Below are 24,472 nucleotides of genomic sequence, written 5' to 3' on the forward strand. Positions count from 1 at the left end.
TATGTGCAGTTTCAATTTTTAATGGTGTGTTATTTTGAAATTCACAATTATCATGCAAACACCACGTCACTAGTGCAACCACTTTGCCAGTTCCCATGCAGTCTATCTACCCATAGGAGCCAACTCCTAAGGGCTGTGGTGCCTTCACACCTTCAATGTGTTGAATTAGGACCTGGGAAAGCAGGGTTCAAATCCCCACTTGGCCATGAAGCTCTCTGGGTCACCTTGGGCCAGTCCCTGCCTTTTAGTCTAACCTACTGTAATGGGTATGAGTTACTCGTGTGTAAACTGCCACCTCTCTAGGCTTAATTGCCTTGGTTAAACCGTTCTGACTGCACAGCCCATCTCCGCGCGGCTGTTTCAGTCGCTAGCAGAATCTGTCTGTGGGCGTTTCTTAAACCTCTTCCAGCATAGAAGCTGTCTGACTCCCAAACGCCTCCTTCTCTCACTGCGCGGGAGTCTTCTGCGCAGGGAGGGCGTGGGTAGTGGAGGACCTGTGCTCTCCTCACTGATGTCCAGAGAAGAATCCCGGAGCTCTCCCTCCACCTCCCCCATATCCCGGGTGTTGCGCTGATTTCCTTCCCCCTCTACCGAGCTGCTTCTCCCCCTGGTGCTGGGTCCTTCGCCCGCAGAATCTGGGAGCCCTCCCTTCGCCTCTCGCTCTGATGTCAGTTCCCTGACACCTACCTTGCAAGATTTTTGTGGGGATCACTTGAGGAGGGGGAGAACCATGTGTATGACCTTAAGCTCCTTGAAGGAAAAGATGAGATATAAATGCAACAAACAAATATGGATGGGTGGATTCAGCTGGTTCCCATTTTATTGTGGAAACCCATAATTAACAAACCCTACAACAATATGTAACCAGAAATACAACCTCCTTCAAAATTCTCACTTTTCCAACTGCTGCAATGCAGTTCTCCAATCCAATAATAATAATAATTTTTAAAAATGGATACCTTAGGGGAACGTGTGAAAATAACATACCAAAAAATGCATTATGTTCAGGGAAATGTGTTTGCAAAAAAAGGGGGGTGGCTGTATATCCTGAGCCTTTCACATGAAAGTGCCTGGTTGAATTTTCAAGAGAACTACAGTCCAGTAAATGAGTCACAAACTGATCCATTGAATTGTGGAGAACTGAACTTAAGCTCAGAGGAAACAAAAAGCCAAGGGGAACTGAAATGGACAGATTTATCCAATACTGAACTTCTAGCTACTCCCAGAGGAAGGTTCTCTCCCACCCAGTTCAAAGGTTCCATTTCAGTTGAAGGAACGGAACAGAGGAATCCAGTAGAAACCGTTTGAGGAGCACTTTGTCCGGCAAAAACTGGATCTCAGTGATCTCCTTGGAGCCTCCTGGGGTGACCTTGCTAGCACCACCACTACCCTCCTGGCTTCCTCAGGCTGCTGCCAGTGCAAAAGATCAGGAGAAGGAACCCCACCATGCTTCTCTACAGGGGAATTAGCTGCATCCTTTCCTGCATCAGTTTTGTGCTTCTCTTGGTTGCTCAAGCATCCTCTGGGTGGGCAGTGCATGAAACAGATATTCTGGAAGCCTCATACACTGGTTTATGGACCACCTGCACAGAAGATGGCTGCAGTTTCTTGGCCATCAGAGAATGTACAGTATGCCTGGGTTGGGCTGGGTGAGGTTGGGTTCAACAGAGATTGCTGCTGCTGTTTCTCTCAGGCTTTGAATTCCTCTTTCCACATGCACACATACTATGGGTGCTGCTACTAGTGACTTGTGACAGAAAAAAAAAAGATGGCTTCCCTCATAGATACAGCTAAAAATGTTTTCGTTATTTGTTTTAAAGAACAAACAAACAAACAAACAAACAGAAAAGGAAAACCCAGAAGGCTCTTAGGCTGACTCTATGGGTTTTATAGTTGCTTGGGGTTTTTTGTACAGATTTTTTAGGATATTATTATTATTATTATTATTATTATTATTATTATTATTATTCCGCTTTATATTTTTCAGAAAAATCTCAAAGTGGTTTACAGCATATTAAACATCAATAAAACAATGCAGAATCAAACATTTCTGAAGGAAATTCTGCCATTCAACAGAATGGGCTGGCCAGTCTATTCATGTTCAAAGCACATAAACTGGATTAAGATCATTCCCTATACATCCCTGACTGGATCCTGCCCATGTTTATTCTGACTAACTGATATGATCGACATTTGCTATTATTATACCATCACGAAGGTGCATTTATTGCAGAAAGTGCTTTACTATGTCATTTCAAATCACTGTTGCCATTATTATTCCACTATTCATTTTTCTCTACAACCATAGCAGCTGAACGAGTGCAGCTCTGTGAGGGGAATAAGGGGTCTCCAAACAACTTCCAACACCCTTCCAACTACAGCTCCCAGAAATCTGAGGGGGGGGGGGAGAGAGAAGCCATGACTGTTTAAAGTGTTTTCATTGTACTTTAAAAGTATGGCGTGAATGTGGCCCTATATTTTAATTGTCGCAACCTAACATTGTGGCTGTGGTTAAACCACAGAGCCTAGAACTTGCCAATCAGAAGGTCGGTGGTTCAAATCCCCGTGACGGCATGAGCTTCTGTTGCTCGGTCCCTGCTCCTGCCAACCTAGCAGTTCGAAAGCACGTCAAAGTGCAAGTAGATAAGGTAGGGTAAATGGTGTTTCTGTGCACTGCTCTGGTTCGCCAGAAGCGGCTTAGTCATGCTGGCCACATGACCTGGAAGCTGTACGCCAGCTCCCTTGGCCAATAAAGCGAGATGAGCACCGCAACCCCAGAGTCGGCCACGACTGGACCTAATGGTCAGGGGTCCCTTTACCTTTAACACTGTGGCACACTCTTGAGTCCCTCCTGCAAAAACACTGATGATCTTGAGGCATCCATAAATTTCATATCCTTTTATTCCCAGTCACAGAATTTGGGTTGCAGAAAGGAGAGACTTTCTTTGTGTTTCCTGAGTGCCGTCGTTCGGGTGGGGAAGAGCTACCTGGGACCACCCTCAGCTATTTTTACAAGTCTCTTATTCCACTTTAGTGAAACTGGACGTCGTCCGGAGCTTTATGCTCGTGGCTCTCTTTTTTTCCTTTCTGGCCATACTGTGCTCTGTGGAATCGAAGTACTGGATGAACTGCACCGAGGACTTTTTCATGGATGGCCCTGTTGCAGCTGTCTTCAGCTTGGCCTCAGGTACCAATTTCGAGAGGAATCATTTGTGTCCAGCTGGGATGTAGCTGCTTTGGGGGACAAAAGCAAGGAAACTGGCAGGGAGCAGGGGGAGTACAAGTACTCGAGAACTGCCTTCCGAAAACAGGACATTTGTTTGTCTGTTTATAGCATTTGTGCCTGTCTTTCAGCCAAAAAATTTCTCAAGGGTGGCTTACAAACACCAGTTCTACGATGGCCAGTTCCCTCAGACTCTTGATCTAAAAAGACACAACACATGAGGAAATGGGGAATGGGAGGGAGAAGGCAAAAGCAAAGTGCTAAATGCCATAACTGCTAGCTCCTAGGGGCTGAGGCTGTTTTGGCCCCCTCACCCATTTATTATTATTATTATTATTATTATTATTATTATTATTATTATTCCCTGGCTCTCAGTCGAACCTACCACATGGGGTGGTTGTGAAGAGTATATGAGGAGAGGGAGGACCATGTATTCCATCTTGAGCTCCTTGGAGGAAAATGGTGGGATAGAGATGCAATAAATGAATACATAAATGCTAACCTGCCATCCTGGGCTCCGTTAGAAGGAAGGGAGGGGTATAAATTGGATAGCTAAATAAAGAACCGCAGCACACCAGGGAGAAGAGTGTGTGAAGACCATCCATTCACCATGAGCACCGTTGCATTTGCAGGACTAACCAAACATTTGGATGGACCTTAATCCACTGTTTCTTGTAGGGATCTGTGTGCTGGTCGCTGTGGTGGTATTTGATAACTCCGTCCGTGAGACAACAGAGCCTGAACTGCAGGACCCTTCTGCTAAATGGGCTTATTTCCTAAGCTGTGTTGTCTGCGCCCTTTGCTTGGGGACAGGTAAATGCAAAGGCTATAATGGCCTATAGCCAATTACACTTTAGAGTAGACCCATTGAAATTAATGGCCTTACATTAGCCATGTTAATTTATTCCAGTGGGTCTGCTCTAAGAAGAACTGGCCACAATTCATATAGAGATAGAGGTTCCAACTTTCTCCCTAAGATCTCAGGTTGGGTTACAACCATTAAAACACAGTATTGAAAACAGTTTTAAAAACAACAAAAAATTACAATTGGAGAAAGCAGGTGGGTCCTAAAAATAAGGTCCATATAGTGAACGTGGCCCGATGCACTTCGGTGGGGAAGGATAGCCACAGAGAAGGCCCTTTCCCAGACACCGCCCCCTGCGAATCTGAGGGTTAACTCTGCCAGTCTTAGCATCTGAGAGGTTCTGGAGGGACGGAGGTAGTCTTTCAGGTATCTGAAAGGAGACATTCAGAGTAACCAGTTCTCATGTTTTGACTCAGAGTTTCAGCATCTTGGGAGGGGCTTGTCGTGCTGAAAAGTCAGAAACAAGGGAGGCTCCCCCTCTCTCATTGACTATGGAATTTGCTCTGACAAAACATAGGGATGGCCACAAACCTAGACGGCTTTAAAGTAGGATCAGACCAACTGATGGAGGAAAGGTCTATCAGTGGTGGTTGGTCACAACAGCTATGTTGTATCACCACTGTATGCCTCTGAATGCTGGTTGCTGGGAATCACAAATGCGGGGGAAGAACTTTTGAGCTCAGGTGCTGCTTACAGGATTCCCAAAGGCATCTAGTCAGCCACTGTGAGAACAGTGTGCTGGACTAGATGGTAGAAGCAACTTACGCAAATGCCTTATATTAGGGGAAATGTCCTAGTCAAACCTGCATAGAACAATGTGTTACCTTGCAAGAAAACTGTACTAAAATGCAAAGTGGGTTTTCAGAAGGAGAAATTCTCTTTCTTTTCGAAAATTTCAAACTGCTGCGAAATGTGAATAACCAAATTTATGACTGGAAAACAAGAAACCGAGAGAACTGAAATTGATAGGCCTTCCACACCTCAAGCCCTGAGGCTTTTTCTGGTGCCTGCAGGGCCCCACCCCCTGCCCCTCCCTCTGCTGAAAGAAACGTGGAGATGCTAAAGGATATGCAAATATTTTTCGGTGGCAGAACTGCATTTCAAAATTTGGATAAGTGCGAATTTTGGAGGGTGGTGGTGTTTGGGTTAGCATACTGCTATAGAAAGTGTGAATTTGATAGATTTTTACTTTAAATACAGTGGTACCTTCGTTCTCAAATGACTTGGTACTGAAACGACTTGAAACCCAAACACTGCAAACCTGGAAGTTAGTGTTCCAGTTTGTGAACTATTTTCAGAAGCCAAACGTGCTCCATTTTGAGTGTTACACTTCCAGTTTGAGTGCCACACTTCCGTTTTGAGTGTTAACGTTGCGGTCTGTCTGTTTTTGCAATTTATTTTGTTTTTCTGTTTTTGCGGCTCTTTGTTTTTGTGACTGTGTGGAATCTAGTTTAGCTACGGATTGATTGATTGTGTGACTGCAGTACATTGTTTATTGCTTTCTTTTTATGGATCAATGGCCTCATTAGATAGCAAAATTCATGTTAAACTGCTGTTTTGGGGGTTGCTTTTAAGAGTCTGGAACTGATTAATCCATTTTGCATTACTTTCTATGGGAAAGCGTGCCTTGGTTTTGGAACACTTTGGTTTTGGAATGGACTTCCAGAACTGATTAAGTTTGAGAACCAAGGTACCACTGTATGTACTGAACCATATTTCTCCTCCCCCCCCCCTTCCTGAGAGTCCATGTGTGTCCACAGGCACCATGCTGACAACCCATGCCAATGCCCACTCATCTCTGTACCTCTCTCTACGCCAGTGTGGTGTAGTGGTTAAGAGCGGTAGTCTCATAATCTGGGGAACTGGGTTCGCGTCTCCGCTCCTCCACATGCAGCTGCTGGGTGACCTTGGGCCAGTCACACTTCTCTGAAGTCTCTCAGCCTCACTCACCTCACAGAGTGTTTGTTGTGGGGGAGAAAGGGAAAGGAGAATGTTAGCCGCTTTGAGACTCCTTAAAGGGAGTGAAAGGCGGGATATCAAATCCAAACTCTTCTCTTCTCTTTCTCTCCCAGGGATATTCAGCCTGGTGCTGTACCAGCTCTCCCTCTGGAAACCAACAGCTTATTCCTCACAGGTGGCTCCCAAAGGGTAATCAGACACCAAAGGCCAAAAGTCTAGAAGGAAGATAGCATTGTATGCTTCCCCCATTTTTGAAGTGGCACTGGATCCTTGGAATCTACATTGACCATGTGCATTTTTAAATGGAGATGTCCACAACCGGGCCACATGATTCACTGTTTGCATTGGATATCATCCTGCCAACACACCTTCAAGTACATACCCACTGGACTTAGTGAGATCTTTGAACCTTTGAACCTTAGTGAGAATCTTTGAGCAACCCACATGCAGCTTACTGCGTTTCAGCAGCACTGAAGAAGAAACGACCCTTTCCCAGGTCTCCTCTTTATTGCATCCCATTTGATGGGTATTTAGACAATTTTTTTCTTCCTTTCTTTTCTTCCTGCTTCAATGCCTTGTCCTGCTATTAAATCATTCGTTTGTATGGAAGATTAATAGCCCTCTCCATATCCTTGAGCAAATGAAGGCCAAAGCAACGAGTTACAGATGAACATGTGACGACGTAGGGATTGGTTAGCTGTGATTCCCGCATCGCAGGGGAGTTGGACACGGTTGACTCTACAATTCTATTATTCTGATAGCAGTTCAAAGCAAATAGCTCATTCCTTGGTGGTGGAGCTGCCATTACGAAAGAATGCTATGGGTGAAGATACTATTCATTGCAGGGATGGGGGATCTGGTGCCCTCTGAATGTTGCTGGACTCCAACGCCCGTCCTTGCCATTCTCAAGAGCAGCACTCTGTTGTGTAGGGGGCACACAGAGAAGACCACACAGCACTAAGGGGGGCAAGAATCTATGAATTTTGGTTCCCCTCAGCTTCTCATTTTTGCCATCTTAAATTCAGTTCACATTTCTGCAGCAATTTGTAACAACAACAACAACAACAACAACAACAACAACACTCACAAACATTTGTCAACATTTCAGGGCAAATCTATTGCAATATATGTCTCTTTGTATGACGCTTTTAACTAATCTTCACAATTTTGCAAACCGTTTCCATTACCACAGTGATTTTTTGTATGCTATCTTCAGTAAGAGGTATGAGTAATTCCACACTCACTTCCCCCTAATATATGCTTTTCTATACCAAATGTTTAGTTACAGAGAACCACATTGCAAAATTCAGAGATATGTAAATATTGCAGGATAATTGTATTTTGCTTTGCATATTGGTATGAGAAGTGTGAATTAGACAGTTTCTGATAAAAATACAAACAAAATCATTTTTCTCCCCTATCCCTACATAAGCACAACTGGCTCTGTCCTCCACCCCCTCACAGTTGCTCCCTTTTCCTTATCATATGAGGCATGAGGGAGCCTATTCACTCTTCCTAATAGTAGGACCGGCCCTGATTTCAAGAGATTCATGAATTTCCAGTAATATTATGAGAAGTGAAAGTTGCTATAAGACATTTAATAATTAAGTGTTCATCCATAGCATCACATCTGACTGAGACATGGCCTGTCCTCACAATATATACATATATTATAATAAAAACAACAGCAGCAACAATTAGAAGCATGTGGGGAAATGGGGCAGTCTTGGAAAGCAAGAGGGATATTCCACCCAAGGCAGAAACGATTGCTGAATAAAAGGTATCTCGGTAATGGATGAGATAATTTTAAGGGTTCCAGCAGGGCACTTGGGTAAGAAGGCTACTCAAAAGTGATGTCGCAGAGATGAAAGTGGGCATCTTTTCTGCAATCCAGGCTTATTCCAAATGGCTCTTGGTTAAGTGACATCACCAAACAGAACGCCCATTGGCCTGTCAGCTTTCAAGGCCCCACCTGACTGGGGAACACCTGTGACAGGTGTCATAGGCCGTGGGCTACACTCAAGGGTCGCTGGGTGTTGATGACTCTTCCTCTTCAGATGGTTTTACTTTTTTGTGGAACTTCCTGTCCCATAGCAGGTTTTGTGTACCTGGAAAAGAAGTTGGGAAATGAGAAGACTAATCCTGGAAGTGTGAGAAAATGAAGCTTTTACATGAAATTGAAGCTCATTTTCATTCATATATATGAGAGAAAACTAAGCTGACCCAAGTTTACCAAGTTTGTTATCTGACTCAGAATAGGATGTACTCACCCAACACTAAGCTGAGTGAGAAGGAGACGCAAGCTATGCAGAAAGCCCAGTCTGGTGCCAGGTGTATAACATCTGCATCTATGACAACACGGACCTCAAACAACACAATCATTAGAGAACTGACAGTGCAGAGTCCTGCAAGCAAGCAAGAAACTCTTATTAGACAGGGATGTCCCAAGACATTTTGCTGCCTGAGACAAAGGACAAAATAGTGAATCTTCCACTCTGCCTCCAACCCCCCACATAGCATGTACTAAGCCCTACGAGACTGGCAACTCGGTGTGGATGGACCTGTCAATTACAGTTTGGTTTAACCCATTGCAATTCGTTTATTTGAAGTGGAAATTTCTATGTGTTTTGTGCACATATTCAAAAATAGATGCACTTTCTTACACAGTTTTGCCTTGTATAAGCATTTTTGCAAGCAATTTACCCCTCACCAACCCCACAAGCTGAATGTGTTTCTTTATGCTGTTTTCAGTATTATGCACATTGTTGTAATCGTCCCTTGGTTGGAGGCCAATGACCATTCAAAATTGCAAAATTCAGAGAAAGGCAAATTTCAAAAGAGAGGTATGCTTTGGTTTGTATACTGATTTGAGAACATTGCATTAGAATGTGAACCAAATGAATCCCCTCCAACACAGAATCCTTACTGGAAAATGAATCTAAGGTCCCACCAGCACTATGCATTTAAAGCTGTGTCGCAGGAGCCACCAAGCCCATAGGTGCCACAGTGCCCAGGAAGGTTTTCACTACTGCTCCCAGGCAAATGCTCCAGGCTCTGAGCTTTCATTAAAAAAAAAAAATGAGTACATCTCTAGCTCTCCTAGAAAGAAAGTTATAAAGCAAAATGTGCAGGCAGCTTTCTAAGCAATTTCTGTGAAATGATCCAGCCTGGTTCTCGCCTATCAGTGTTTTTTAGCCAATGAGTGAAGTCAGAACTGTGATTGACAAGAAGGTTGTTTGGACACCAGGCAACAGGAATCCCTGGAGTCCTAAAGAGCTTCTGTTTCCTCCCCATTAGTGTTCCTACTTTTGTCTTATTTTCAAGTAGTCCTTAGAATCTCTGCATTTTGCCCTTTCTTTGTCCCTTGCCAACCAGCAGGCATCTTTCCTATGATGCATTTGTCTGAGATTGGCTACTTGCTGAAGGTTATTATCTTCAAATACCACTCAACAAAAATTGTGTGTGGATGTTAAAGAATGCTGTCCCCCCCCCCCCGAAAAAATCCAAAAAATTAAATATGAAAACTGTCCAGGCACTCATTAATAATGTCCAGTCACACATACCTATTTCTGACGTAAGTCTCTTTGTGTTTAATGGGGCTTTCTACCAGATAAGTAGGTACAGGATTGGCATTAAGGAAAACAGAGTTCTTGTCCCATTCCGAGCTGTATCTTCACAAGGATACAACTGACTTTCTATAGTTAGTATGGAGTTAACCAGGGGCAGGAACAATGAAACAGCAGTGGCTGGACTCTATGTAACGTTATGCCATGCTGCCCACAGCAGCCATTTTGTCTTACACCATATCCCCTCCACAGCAGCCATTTTGTGACTGGAACCCTCGGCACTCTCAATATTGCCCTCTGGTCCAAAAAAGATTGGCAACCCGCTGCTGCATCATGCCGTTTTCAACAGTCATGGCTTCCCCTAAGGGACCCTGGGAACTGTAGCGCTGAAAGTTGCTAGGAAACTCCCTATTCCTTTCACAGAGCTACAATGCCCAGAGCATGCAAACAGTCAAGCCCTCTTCCCAGAGAACTGAGTTCCTCTGAGCATACTCCACTCTTGCCCATGGCTGGCGCTGTTTCTGCTCCATGTGGAGAACTAAACTCACTGTTATGCTAGATGATGGAGTGCCCTGACACGATACCTGCGCAGTAGTTAGCAATGGATGAAATCATACAGTCGGGAATCTCCCTCTTTGTGATGCGACTTAAAAGGTTCTGTCCGCACAGCAAGGCAAAGGAAGTAAAAATGAGGGCTATTATCATAAGGCCTCGGACAGCCTCCAGACTCTCTAGAAAAAAAGAAAAACAGTCCCACTGTAAGTGCATTTGTGGCATTATGCCAGTGCTTCTAAGAACAGATTTGCAGTGCATTCCTAGTCAGTGTATACATGAATGGGAGGGTCCACATGCAGCCAGGGGGGCAATTACATGTTTAGTTAATGTGGTGCCAGGGAACAGGTGGTGCAGGTGGTGCTCCTGTGTCAATTTAACTGTTATTCTTAGGTATGTGCTTTGATCCAGCATAATGTATTGGCCTGGCCAGCCACAGAGAAAAGGAGCATGAAAAAGAAGGGAGTGAAACAGTCCACTTCAAAGATGAACTTTGTCTCAACTCTGTGTGAGACCCTCCCTGCCCGCAGACTGTCTTGCCAGAGTGGTGCATGCTCTGGTTATCTCCCACTTGGACTACTGCAATGTGCTCTACGTGGGGCTACCTTTGAAGGTGACCTGGAAACTGCAATTAATCCACAATGCAGCAGCTAGACTGGTGACTGGGAGTGGCTGCTGAGACCATATAACACCAGTCCTGAAAGACCTACATTGGATCCCAGTATGTTTCTGAGCACAATTCAAAGTGTTGGTGCTGACCTTTAAAGCCCTAAACGGCCTCGGCCCAGTATACCTGAAAGAGCGTCTCCACCCCCATCATTCAGCCCGGACACTGAGGTCCAGCACCGAGGGCCTTCTGGTGGTTCCCTCACTGTGAGAAGTGAGGTTACAGGGAACCAGGCAGAGGGCCTTCTCGGTGGCGGCGAGATTGCAGTACAGAGTGGATGATTCCAGGCAGCCCAGAAGCAGGGCATGAGGGTGATAGCTTCTTCCCATTGTTGGCCCTCTCTTAAAGAGGAAAATGGCCAGTAAAGGTTCAATATCAGCAGTGAGCAGAAAGCAGATCAAATCTATCAGAGCAGAACTCTCAGAAATTTCGAACACCCCAACAAGGATTTCTGGCTCTGCATTGTTTAACAATTGGAGGGGGGGAGGACATTTGTGTATGTATTGTACATTCATTCTTATAACAAATTAGAACTCTGTTTACTTTGGTAGGAAGGCTGGGGGGGGGGGCAAACCAAGGAGATTGCTGAAATCTAAGAGGTGTGGAGGGTTTTTTTTGGCTTGGAATCCAAACCAGCCACAGCTTCATCTCTGACTTCTAATAGTAACAGGGAACTACAGTGCAAGGCTGCTGTATGATTTATGTATTTAATCATATGAAGAAGAAGTTTACGTTAAATAATATAAAACATAAGAAAACAACCCCTAAAATCAACAGAGTTTAAAAAACAAGAAGACATAACAACATCACCAAAATTTAGATAAAACCAACAGTTTTACAAACAAATATGCAAAACAAACAAAAATTGCATGTTCCTCTAGGCTTGTCTAAACAAAAAAGTTTTTAGCAAGTGTTGAAAACAACAGGCCGGTTCTCCACTAACTTTTACTCATAGTAGACCAATTAAAAGTAATGGACCTAAGTTAGCTATGGTCTTTAATTTCAGTGAGCCTACTCTGAGTAAACAGGAAGTGGCTACAACCAAGTTGTTGGCCTAGTATTAAGTTCCAGAGCATAGATGGTGCCACACTATAACTCCACCTGCCCTGTACATTTAAAGCAATATCATACCACTTTAAACAGCCATGTCTTCCTCCAAAGGATCATGGGGACTGCAGTTTGTTAAGGGAGCTGAGAGTTATTAGAAGACCTCTATCTCCCTCTGCCCCAGAGCTACAATTCTCAAAGTGGTTTAACAGTCAACCTCTCCCCAGGAAACTCTGGAAATTGTGGAGACTCTTAGCAACTCTCAACATACTTAACACACTATAGTTGCCAAAATTATGTGTGGGAAGCCATGATTGTTTAAAGTGATCTTATATTGCTTTGAATGTATAGCTAAGGTCTGAAAAAAAAATGCTACTTCTGCAGACAAAAGCTACTGAGTGGGTACCTAAGGGGTAAGACCGTCATTCAAGTTAACTCGTCCTAGCCTCCACTGCATGGAAATAAAACTCCTACCCAGAAGTCCGTTTGGCCCATGACCCTTAACCCAAGAAAGAAAAGTAACCCAGTTGTGCCTCCTAACCGATGCTGTACGGGTGTGGTTTACAGTCCTTCTCAAAGCAAAAAAGCCACAACCCCAAATGAACATTGGATTTCACACAGTGATGGACCAGCCAGTTGGGAGATGCTATGCAGATGATGAGCAAGACGATATTGACGCAGCACATGACGCTGTATGTTTTTCTGACAAAAGGCATTGGCCGGACTTTGGCAAGGATCTGCAGAAAGAGGAAAGGCCAACATTCAGAAGCCCTAAGAATGATACTTGGAATCTAGGTATGAGGGGTGTGCTGGAGGGGATCATTTGCCAGCTTGGTGGTCTGTTCTACCCCAACATCATCACGGCCTCCAGTTATGTGGCTTCCGGTGACAGGGCATACCTTGGCTACAACCTGAAAAAACTCAACTAGAAAGAAGTCCTTTTCTATGGTGGTATCCACTCTCTGGGGCCACAGGGGCCAATCAGATGCATGTGGGAAACCCTCTAGCAGGACCAGAGTCCAAGACAATTCTCCCTTCCCGCAGTTTCCAGCAACTGGTACCCAGAAACATTGCTGCCTCCGACTGTGAAGGCAGAGCATAGCCATGATGGCTAGAAGCCACTCTTAGCCTTCACGTCCATGAATTTGTCCTATCTTCTTTTAAGGCCATCTAAGTGGGTGGCTATCACTGCCTTCTGTGGAAGTGAGTGCAATGAATTACGTGCTGCATGTCAAAGGACTTTAATTTATCTGTTCTGAGTCTCCCAAGAGTCCTCCCCTGTTTCATAATTTTCCAAGGCGATGGTCATGGGATAACCAAAGGAGAAGTTTGGGGTACAGAACCTTACAATTCTCTGCCCTTTCCTCCCCAAACTTGCACAACAGCAACAACCAGGTCAGTTGTAACTGCAGCAAGATTAACACTGAGAAGGCAGATGTGCCACAAGACAGGGCTGACCAATGAAATAGACCTGAAGCTTCTGTTTTCCATAGGGGCCATGCATTTCCCAGCAACCTTTAGTCAAGCTTCAGCATAGTATTGTCTTCCTAACCATTATGCATCCAGGGACACAAAATGGAACCATCCATTCTTGGCAACCCTCAAGTTTAGACTCGCGTCTAAAGACCGGCCTTGGTCCTCAAGTCCCCAAACAACATCGCCTTGGCTATATATATTCAATGCTATCTCAAAACAGGGACCAGACTTCCCCTGCAATGTGGGACTCATACCATTGGACCTTAAGTTGGCAAGCATAGAATCACAGAATTGCAGAGTTGAAAGGGACACTGAGTGTCATCTAATTCAACCCTCTGCAATACAGGAATCTTTTGCCCAACGTGGGGCTCGAACCCATCAGCCTGAGATTAAGAGTCTCACGCTCTACCAACTGAGCTACCCCAGATCCATCATAGGTTCAGCAGAGCCCTCCATGGAAAACTCATTTTTTTCCTGCTGATTATTTGTGCCTGATCATCTGTTGCCTTTTTAAAAGCATATCTAAGTGTTCTCAGTCATCCCTTCTTTCAACTGAGTATTTCACCTTCCCTTGAATATCCCTCCCTTGGAGGAATATTTGAGGGAGGTTCTTAAAAATGTTTTCAATATTGTTTACAGTCGTTTTGGCAAATCATATTGCAACTTTGTCTTGGGCCCTACTGTGTGGGGTAGAGAAGAATACTATTTACATTTCTATTCTATTATTTCTGTTATTGATGTTCTTCTTCTGGATATGTCTAATTTCCTTGTGGCATAGGGCCTCAGTAAGTGGAGAAAGGGAGGCACAAGGGGTATCACTCTTGCTTTTGGACTCACCATAATTCAACTTGAAACATGAAAGCTTTGACCACCCCACATTCCAGGCATGCACCATACCCTCTTCTTTGTTGTTGCTCCTCTCTGTTGCAACCCAAACCAAAAAACCAGAATGGCCACCCAGCTTCTGAGAGTCTTGCTTTTCAACTGTCATGGAATTTTCCCTCCTTCCATGAACAGAGGGTTGTCTCCAACTAAGTTCTACTCAGAATAGACTGGTTGAAATGAATGGACATAATCAGGTCCATTCATTTTAATGGTTTTTTTCTAAGTAGTCAGGGTTCATAAATTCCAAATATTTCTCAAAGTGATATCAAAGTGGACTTCCGGTCGGTGCCAGCGCTTAATGGCGGTCCTAGCTCCGAGCTCCGGAGAAGGACTGCTTCGCAAGTTCGGGTCTTACCCGCTACGGCAAGCGGGGGACCCCTAAAATCCCAGGCGCTGAAGCCTGAGAACAAGGAGACTCGGTGGGCACCTTTGCGCCCCCCGGTACCGTGAAAGAGCCTTTTTAAAGGCTACGGATCGACATCGGGAGAGAGCGCGGTGCTGAGAGTCGCTACCCAGCCTGCGAAGTGAAGCCGCGTCGCCATAAGCGGAGAGCGCCGATTCCTTCCTGAAAAGAAAATTTGGACTGAATTCCCGTGAGTAAGAGCTGAAAAATAATCGGGACCCTTTAAATTTTAAAAATTGGACTAAAAACGGGGGAGATCTAAACAAAGGAAGTCTGCCTCCCCCCGACTGCATGAAAGCGAAAGCAACGGAGCTCTAAACTTGCATCCGTTTAAACCCGCTCTTTAATCAGCTAAACCGGACATTTGGACCTTTGATCTCCCCTCTAGCTAGCAGGGCAGAGGGGAGGTGAATTAGATTAATAACTGCATGAAATATTGGAAGTAAAAAAACCTCTGCCGTCTCACCCATCTGAAAGTATGAAACGGTCTGCCTTTTTAGCACACTGAACTGACTTTTCCCTGTGAAGCGATACTCTGATACAAAGTTTCCACAGTGCCTGGTTACTGTGTAATACAAGAAGAAATAGTATAAATTGGACAACTGTGGCAGTTTAAAGTAACAAGTTTCTAGCAATACTGACTTTGACTGTGTAAATCTCTTGTTTTATATCCTGGACAATTCCCCTTGTTTTTGTATTTGGAATTTTGCTCTATGGCCATTTTGATTTGCTCCCTCTAGAGGATAAAGTAAAGTTCAGCACAGCCTGATAGTGGAATTTTCCAAGGGAGAATAAATCCCGTGGGAATTGACCTTGACATGAGTGGCTCACAAGAAGAGATAGTCACAAGAGCCAAGACCAAGCAACATCAACAACAACAGCTGCAGCAGCAACAGGTAAAGAAAAGAGGTTCAATTTCAGGCGCAACAGCCGGATCAGCAGGAACAACAGGACAAGATAAAGGAGCAGCCGTCTCTATGGAAGCTGTGACAGATGCTCTGCTCAAGATAAACCAAACTCTGGAGTCTTTGACAAAACAGACTACAGAGAACACACTAAAATTAACAGAAATTTCAGCAAGATTAAACCAGAATACAGAATCTATAAATAAATTGGTCGAGGAAAATGCCACTACGCGCCAAATTGCGGAAGACGCCAAGGCCACGGTGGGAGAGACACAGGAGAAATTAGAGCCGATCGCCAAGAAGGTCTATGAGCATGATGCAACTTTGGCCTTGTGGGAGTTACAGAGGAAAGAGAGGAACTTAAAATTAAGACTGATTCCGGAGAATGAAAGAGACAACCTTGTGGAATATCTGACACGGGAGTTTGCGGATTGCTGGGACCTTGAGGAAGACGAATTCAAAATCACGACTGCCTTTAGATTGGGTAAAAAGCAAGACAGAAAGACCCCGAGAGACTGTTTGATTACACTCAGATCTAAGGAGGAAAGAGACAAAATACTAAGACTACACTTTGAAAAGGCCTTGCAAATTGGAAATTCAGCTGCACAGATCTTTAAAGACATCCCAAAATACATTTTGGACTTAAGAAATTTCTACAAGGACTTAGCTCTTTTGTTAAAGAAAAATTCTATCCGCTTCAGGTGGGAATTCCCACAAGGACTGTCATTCGACTACAAGTTAAGGAAGGTGAAAATAAAGACAATTCAAGACAAAGACAAATTTTTGGCAAGATACCAGGAGGACCTACAGAAGGGGACTGTGGATGTACTTGCAGAACAGAGGAGAGCATTGGATATCCTGAATCTCTCGATTGGACAAAATCCACCACCATCAGAAGAAGAGCAACAACTTGGAGCTGTTGGAGGAGCCCTAGGAAAATAGCAAGATGGCGTTGCAATTCCTTAGTTGGAATTGTAATGGGCTCAATGGGCCTTTGAAGAGAAGACAAGTATTTCACATATTGAATAGAGAACATTTGGATTTGATATGCCTACAAGAAACTCACATAACCAGAGCCCATAGGAGACTACTTATAAATAAAAGGCTAGGACAAGAATTTATCTCATCAGACAAAGTTAAGAAGAGAGGAGTTGTAATATATGTCAAGGAAAAATGGGCTCCAAAAATGATATTCAAGGACGAACAAGGGAGATATCTGGCAGTGGAGATACAAATACAAGGAGAAAAATTTCTAGTGGTTGGAATCTATGCACCAAATGAAGGCAAATCTGACTTCTTTAAGAGACTCCATGAAACCCTCACTGACTATTTGGATTACAATATGATCATCATGGGAGACATGAATGGCGTGGTCTCCACCAACATGGACAAGGCACAAAGACTAACAGTTAGCAAGGAAGGGAGACTCCCTAAGACTTTTTTCGAAATGACAGAAAATATGGACTTGATAGATATATGGAGAACAAGGAACCCTCTGGAGAGAGAGGGAACTTTCTTCTCCCAAGCAATGATGACCTGGACCAGAATCGATCAAATCTGGGTTACTAGTGGAATGGCTCCAAAGATTAAGAAAGTGGAAATCTGCTCAAAAACTTGCTCCGACCATAACGCCGTGAAGATGGAGATGAAACTCACAATAACTGGTCAATTTAGATGGAGAATGAATGACACCCTCTTTCGAGACAAGGAGATTCTCACGAAGGCCCAAAAGACCCTAAAAGATTATTTTGAAATAAATTTGAGGACCGACGTGGAGAAAAGAGTGATCTGGGACGCAAGTAAAGCGGTTATGAGAGGATTTTTGATTCAACAAAATTCAATAAAGAGGAAAAAACAAAATGAGAAAAAAGAGAAGATTTTGGAAATGATAAAGGAAGGAGAGAGAAAATTAAGAACAAAACCAAAATCTCAGGACATTCTAAGAGAAATCAAACTATATCAAACACAATATATGGAATTGATGAACCAAGAGATTGAATGGAAGATAAAGCAAATGAAGCAAAAGACCTTTGAATCAGCAAATAAATGTGGCAAACTTCTGGCATGGCAACTGAAGAAAAGGCAGAAACTAAATACAGTTACAAGCCTAGAGGTGGATGGAAAGAATATATCTAAACCTAATGAAATTAGAAACTGCTTTCTAAGTTACTTCAAAAAACTCTACACTCAAGGCCCGCAAAATGAAGAAGATATAGATAAATTCCTTGGAAAATATGGATTACAAAAAATCTCTCATCAAAGCAAGATGGATTTGAACCAGAGAATCTCAGAACAAGAGATAGAGGCTGCCATTCAGAATATGCAATTGGGCAAATCTCCGGGACCAGATGGACTGACTTCTAGATACTACAAATCGCTGAAGGAATGGTTGACTCAACCATTAAGAGAAGTGTGTAATGAGATTCTTGAGGGAAAAAGGGCGCCTGAATCGTGGAAAGAGGCATATATTTCACTCATACCAAAGTCAGAGACTGAAAAGACCCAACTCAAGAACTACCGCCCAATATCACTCCTTAATGTGGATTACAAAATTTTTGCAGACATTTTGGCAAAAAGATTTAAAAGAGTTTTGATGGAGAAGATTCATAAGGACCAAGCAGGCTTTCTCCCTAAAAGACACCTGGCAGACAATGTAAGGAATGTAATAGACATTCTGGAAAAGCTAGAGGTGAATATAAACACTAAAGCAGTATTGATTTTTGTGGATGCGGAGAAAGCCTTTGACAATATTTCTTGGAGTTTTATGAGGAAGAATCTTCATGGGATGGGGGTAGGCCAGGGTTTTGAGAATGGTATGGCTGCAATATATTCTGAACAAAAAGCTAAGCTGATTGTAAACAATGTTGTGACTGAGGAACTTAAGATAGAAAAAGGAACAAGACAGGGGTGCCCGATTTCCCCATTACTTTTCATTTCAGTTCTGGAGGTGTTGCTGAACATGATAAGAAATGACCAGCAGGTCAAAGGTGTGCAGGTCGGAGCTAAACATTATAAGTTAAGAGCGTTTGCAGATGACTTAGTATTGACTTTGCAAGAGCCAAACACTAGTACGAAAAGGGTTTTAGAAATAATACAACAGTTTGGCCAGGTAGCTGGATTTAAGTTGAACAAGCAAAAAACTAAAGTTTTAGGGAAAAACTTAACAGATATGGAAAAGGAGAAATTTCAAGAGGAAACAGGTTTGACTGTGGTAAAGAAGGTGAAATACCTAGGGGTTTACTTAACATCTAAGAATGTGAATTTGTATAAGGATAACTATGAAAAATGTTGGTCAGAAATTAAAAAAGATCTAGAAATATGGTCAAATTTGAAATTGTCAATGTTAGGCCGAATTGCAGTAATTAAAATGAATGTATTGCCTAGAATGTTATTTTTGTTTCAGACCTTGCAGATTCTCGACAAGATGGAATGTTTTAAGAGGTGGCACAAAGACATTTCGAAATTTGTCTGGCAGGGCAAAAAGCCCCGAATTAAATTTAAGATATTGACAGATGCTAAAGAAAGAGGGGGTTTTGCCCTGCCGGACCTAAAATTGTACTATGAGGCTGCAGCTTTTTGCTGGCTGAAAGAATGGATGCTCCTCGAGAACACGGACATTTTGGATCTGGAAGGTTTCAATAATGCCTTTGGTTGGCATGCATATCTTTGGTATGACAAAGTCAATAGTGCCTTTAAAAACCACATTGTCAGGAAAGCATTGATTAATGTTTGGATAAGATACAAAGATCTATTGGAAAATAAAACCCCTAGATGGGTGTCACCAGTGGAGGCTAAAGCAGTGAAGAAACTCAATATGGAGGTCGGATGGCCGAAGTATTGGGAAATCTTAGAACAGGATGGAGATAAGTTCAAACTACAAAGTCAGGAGAAATTGAAGCATAAAGTAGAAAATTGGTTCCAATATCGCCAAATAATGGAATTTTTTAAACAGGACAGGAAAATTGGCTTCCAGGTGGAAAAATCAAAATTAGAAACCGAACTGTTAGAACCCAATACTAAGAACTTATCTAGAATGTACAACTTGCTGTTGAAATGGAACACACAGGAAGAAACAGTTAAATCGGCTATGATTAAGTGGGCTCAGGATGTTGGACATAACATTATGTCAGCTGACTGGGAGTGGTTATGGAACACCGGTATTAAATTTACGGCATGCAATGCCTTAAAGGAAAACATTATGAAAATGGTATACAGGTGGTACATGACCCCAGTCAAGCTGGCAAAAATCTATCATTTGCCTGATAATAAATGTTGGAAGTGTAAAGAGACTGAAGGTACCTTTTATCACCTTTGGTGGACATGCCCGAAGATTAAGGCCTTCTGGGAAATGATCTATAATGAAATGAAAAAGGTACTTAAATGTACCTTCCCTAAAAAGCCAGAGGCCTTCCTTTTGGGCATTGTCGGCCAATTGGTGACAAAGAAGGATAGAACTTTCTTTATGTATGCTACAACAGCAGCAAGAATACTTATCGCAAAGTACTGGAAGACACAAGATTTACCCACTCTGGAAGAATGGCAGATGAAAGTGATGGACTATATGACATTGGCCGAGATGACAGGCAGAATCCGTGATCAACGAAAAGAGACGGTGGAAGAAGACTGGAGAAAATTTAAAAGTTACCTTAAGGACCACTATAAACTTAATGAATGTTAAAAATGTTGTGGTTTTCAGAAACAAAGGGGTACAGGGATATAAGGTTAGAATATAAAAAAAAAGGACTAAGATGACAGAGATTTGAAAGCAACAATTGGGAGTTGCTAGTTGAAGTATGGACATTGGGATGCAGAGAGGGGGGATATGGGGAAGTCCAAGAAAAGAGGTTTACATGAAAATATGTTTGAAACTATGCGTGTTTGTTTGTCTCTTTTAGTGTTTGTTTGTCTTTTTAAAATTTTGTAAAACCAATAAAAATTTTATAAAAAAACAAACAAAGTGATATCAAAGTGATATCAAAATGATATTTGAGAATCATTTGAAAAGAGGTCTGTACCCCAATCTCCTGTATAAGGAGGCATCTAGCTCCCAATTTTCTTTACCTGGGTTGCAGATATGTCTGTTTAATGCAGGAAACAGGATCCATTAAGAATTTAATTTGACCAAATTTGTATTACTGGCTTTTGGTGAAAAGCTAGGTTGTCAAGTTCTTGTGTGAATGTTGACATTTTGATCTATTTAAAGTTTAAGATTTATAAGGCTGCTTATTTTATTTTATTTATTTTATTGCATTTTTCTTTTTTTAAAAAAATACAATGATAGCATACACTAAACATTACATCTGGGGGTGGGGATAAACAAGTATACCAAATTATTCAAAGGATACAAACAGTGATTTGATTTATCTATACGCCAAGTTCCCAGAAAGAAATTACTCCTTTTCTTTCTTTGCAGTCACCTTTCTGTTCCGGAAAACTATTTTAAATTCCTTCTATGTTAGTTGACTTCCCTCTATCTCTTTGCGGTTTCAATACTTTCCTTAAGTAGTAAGTGTTCTAAATTCATTTATTAATCTCAGTTTTTCCTGTATATCTGTGAAATTAATCTAAGCACAACCAAGTATTATTTTTGGAACCATATTTTATCAGGTAGTTTTTGAAGCAATCCTTTTTTTTTTTTTTACCTTTTCATCTGAGTGGTTTCTTACTAGTTCTGTCATTTTGGCTAGTTCGAGGTACTCGCACAACTTTAATTGCCACTCATCTTTTGTTGGTATTAACTCACTTTTCCAATATTTTGCAATTAGCACTCTGGCCACTGTTGTCACATAGAGAAACATTCTTTTTATTATTTGGGATGCTTATCGTTAGAATGCCTAATAGGAATTGCTTCAGGTTTCTTTAGGAATGTGAGTTTTAGCATTCATATAGTTCCTCATAGATCATGTCCAATTTTTTTTTTTTGGGGGGGGGGAAATAACAGGGTTGCAAATTAATTGGTCCAGATCAGAGATTATGATATTCAACTATGATGATGAAAAATGATTTTTTTGAAGGAAATAAAAATAGATATAAAATTAAGAAATGCAATAAAGTACTTGGGAATAAATATAACAAGAAAATTCAAAAATTTAGAACAAGAGAATTTTAACAAATTAAAGAGGGAAATTAAGGAAAAGCTGGAGGAATATAATAAAATTAAGCTTTCATGGTTTGGAAGAATAACGATAATTAAAATGAAAATCTTGTCTAGAATATATTTTTTTATTTAGAAGATTAAGATATTGGAGACAAAGATAAAGGGTTGGAAAAGAATGATCAATAAATTTTGTAATGGGGATAGGAAACCTCAAATTAATAAAATAAGATGGTATAAACCCCAGAAAACAGGTGGGCTGGGTCTCCCCAACACAAAGTTATATTATATAGCAAATCAGTTAAGATATATTGTAGATTGGATAACAGAACCAGGAGAGTTAGAATGGTTAGAGACTGGTACACAGGAAATGAGGGAGAAGTTAGTGAAATATAAAGGAAAATTGATCCCAGCAAATTCCCCGCTAACTCCAGTTGTGATGATAGAAGACTTCCCAGTAAATTTAAAAAAGGAAATTGGAAAAGAAGGGAAAGGGAAGAAAATACTTGAAATAAAGGATTGGGGGGGAGAAAATGAGAAGCTCTAACAGGAAGTAAAATAGCTTGGTTTGACTGTATACAACTGCAGCAATGGACAAAGAAATGCTTAAGGGAAAGCAAGAACTGCAAAGAATATACAATTTTTTAAAAAAATGATTATAAAAACGGGAGATAAAGAAGAAAATACAGCTATAAAGGGGGAAACCTGTGAAATTTATAAAATATTAGTAGAAATGGAAGATCAAGATCAATAAAAAGAGATGTGGGGTAAGGATCCAAAATAGTCAAAGCTGAGGGGGAATATGGGAGAATCATACACTGAAACTGTTGTCTATAAGAATAAAAGAAAATTATTATGAACTAGTTTGGATATGGTATTTCACACCAGTCAGATTAATTCAAATAAGCAACGAATATTCAGTGCTATGTTGGAGGGGATGACAGGAAACTGGGAATTATGTTCACATGTGGTGGGGGTGTAAATATGCACAAATTTTCTGGCAAAGCGTGTTTAATTACTGGGTTAAAGCTGACTGAAAGCCCAGAGGTAGCATTATTCTCAAGTTTACCATGGGGTGGAAGGTTCACTGGCTATGAAGGACTTGCTCACAAATTTATTGACAGTTGCACGAATTATGATACCCTAGGAAGGGGCAAGCAGAATATAAAGTGGGAAAATGACATGAAGAGTTGTGGGATATACCGTAGCTATTAATGATAAATTAGCATGTGTTGTTAAGGTAAGATGGGGAATACGCAGGAGAAATGATTCTGAGGAGATACGGAAGGTGTTTGTAGAATTTGTACTGTTAAAATGGAAAGGGGTCAAACCATTGCAAGAGGTTTTGAAATTTTGGGACGTTGGATAGCTACAATGGAATGGTCTCAGTGGTGGGGTGCACATTTTTATTCTTATTTATTTATGATTAGTACTTTGTCAAAATAAAAAATAAAAACAGAAAAAGAAGACAGATTACATGTGCCAGAAGAGTTTATTTTTCATGGTGAATTTCACCATGAGGCCTGAGCTCTTCCTTTCACCACTAGGCTCCCAATTTCTTCTGGTGCTACTTTTAGGATTCCTCAGCATCGTAGCATTTGGTTTTAATCTGAAATAATGGAAATTCTCGAAAGCCAACACCTTTTCCATTAAGGGCACAAACGTCTTCAGTTGCACAGCCTTTTATTCTCAGTTCCCAATAATCAGTAAAATCTGGGAAATAAAAGGCATAAGGTTTGAATGAGTTTGCATGATGGTATTGGTATGAAAGCTCAGTGTTCTTAGAACCAACAAATTGTATTATTTTTCTGGCAGTCAGATATCATGAGCGCATGCCTTTGGAACCTTACCCTGTGTACCAAATTAAATCCAGCAGGTGGCCAAATTTGACTATTTTACCAAAGCTACACCCACTTGCCTTACATATTACATATAATATGTGTCAGGTCAATCTGCTGCTGCAGCAGAACAGTTGGTAGCTGTGATAACCACCCTGAATTGTGGCTTGAGGAGCAGGGCTTGGAGTCACAGTCAATAGGCTGAACTTGTTGAAAGCAAAATCTGCTCCCTGTGTCAATCACCCACATGTCACATAGGAAGCTGTGCTGGCATCAGGATCCAGAACTCAATGCAACATATTTCTGAGGAAATGATGTGCTGACCAGCATAGCTGTCAACTTACAGATTTGAAAATAAGGGACGAGCAGCCTCGAAAATAAGGGATCAGCAGCCAAAATAAGGGATTTTCCAAACACAGGTATGTTCAACTTCTGAGCCCCTCCAAGCCAAAGGCAGAAAGCCCAGCCAGCAGCCAAACAAAGCCTTAAGCGGTGGTTCCCACAGCGCAGCAACCCGGCAAAGGGGATGCAGCAAGGAAAACCACCATCACCTCTCCGCTAGGAAGCACTGAGCAAAGGCGAGTCCCCAGGCAACACAGCCGATTTGATCGGCACAAGGCATGCAAGCTCCACCGCCCAGTTGTTCTTAGACTCCTTATTGGGTGAGCAACGCAGCCAAGCAACATAGTTGTAGCCTCCTTCCTCCCTGGCTGGCAGGGAGGGAGGGAGAGGAGCTGCTTCCTTTGAAACCTGGGAAATTTAAGGGGCATCATCAATAAGGGACAGCAGCGGGACACAGCACTGGGATAAGGGACTTTCCCGCCAAATAAGGGACGGTTGACAGCTATGCTGACCAGTCCTCCACCCTCCCTTGTATCCCTCACCTTTGCTGCCCCTTGTGCATTAGAGGACAAAGGTGTGCTGCAAGGAGCCCCCTGTACATTTGTAGGCTCTCCATGCAATGTTAAAACCCTGCACGTGAGTGAGTCTGC

General features: G+C 42.1%; 2 protein-coding genes across 2 annotated transcripts; one reads left to right on the top strand and one right to left on the bottom strand.

The window, feature by feature from the left end:
* The first annotated feature begins 1,236 nt into the window (after positions 1-1,236).
* LOC310711733 (uncharacterized protein) lies at positions 1,237-9,536 on the top strand. Its single transcript, XM_083513949.1, has 4 exons — positions 1,237-1,624; positions 3,035-3,187; positions 3,902-4,036; positions 6,161-9,536. Exons 1-4 carry the CDS (start codon positions 1,447-1,449, stop codon positions 6,238-6,240), a joined length of 546 nt encoding a protein of 181 aa, XP_083370075.1. The 5' UTR covers positions 1,237-1,446; the 3' UTR covers positions 6,241-9,536.
* Positions 7,631-14,321, bottom strand: LOC310711732 (uncharacterized protein). Its single transcript, XM_083513948.1, has 5 exons — positions 14,193-14,321; positions 12,421-12,616; positions 10,198-10,344; positions 8,318-8,452; positions 7,631-8,155 (listed from the first exon to the last, which is right to left on the bottom strand). Exons 1-5 carry the CDS (start codon positions 14,193-14,195, stop codon positions 8,067-8,069), a joined length of 570 nt encoding a protein of 189 aa, XP_083370074.1. The 5' UTR covers positions 14,196-14,321; the 3' UTR covers positions 7,631-8,066.
* Between the last annotated feature and the right edge of the window lie 10,151 nt (positions 14,322-24,472).

The sequence above is a fragment of the Podarcis liolepis genome, assembly GCF_965112155.1.
Source record: "Podarcis liolepis genome assembly, chromosome: 7".
Taxonomy (NCBI): domain Eukaryota; kingdom Metazoa; phylum Chordata; class Lepidosauria; order Squamata; family Lacertidae; genus Podarcis; species Podarcis liolepis.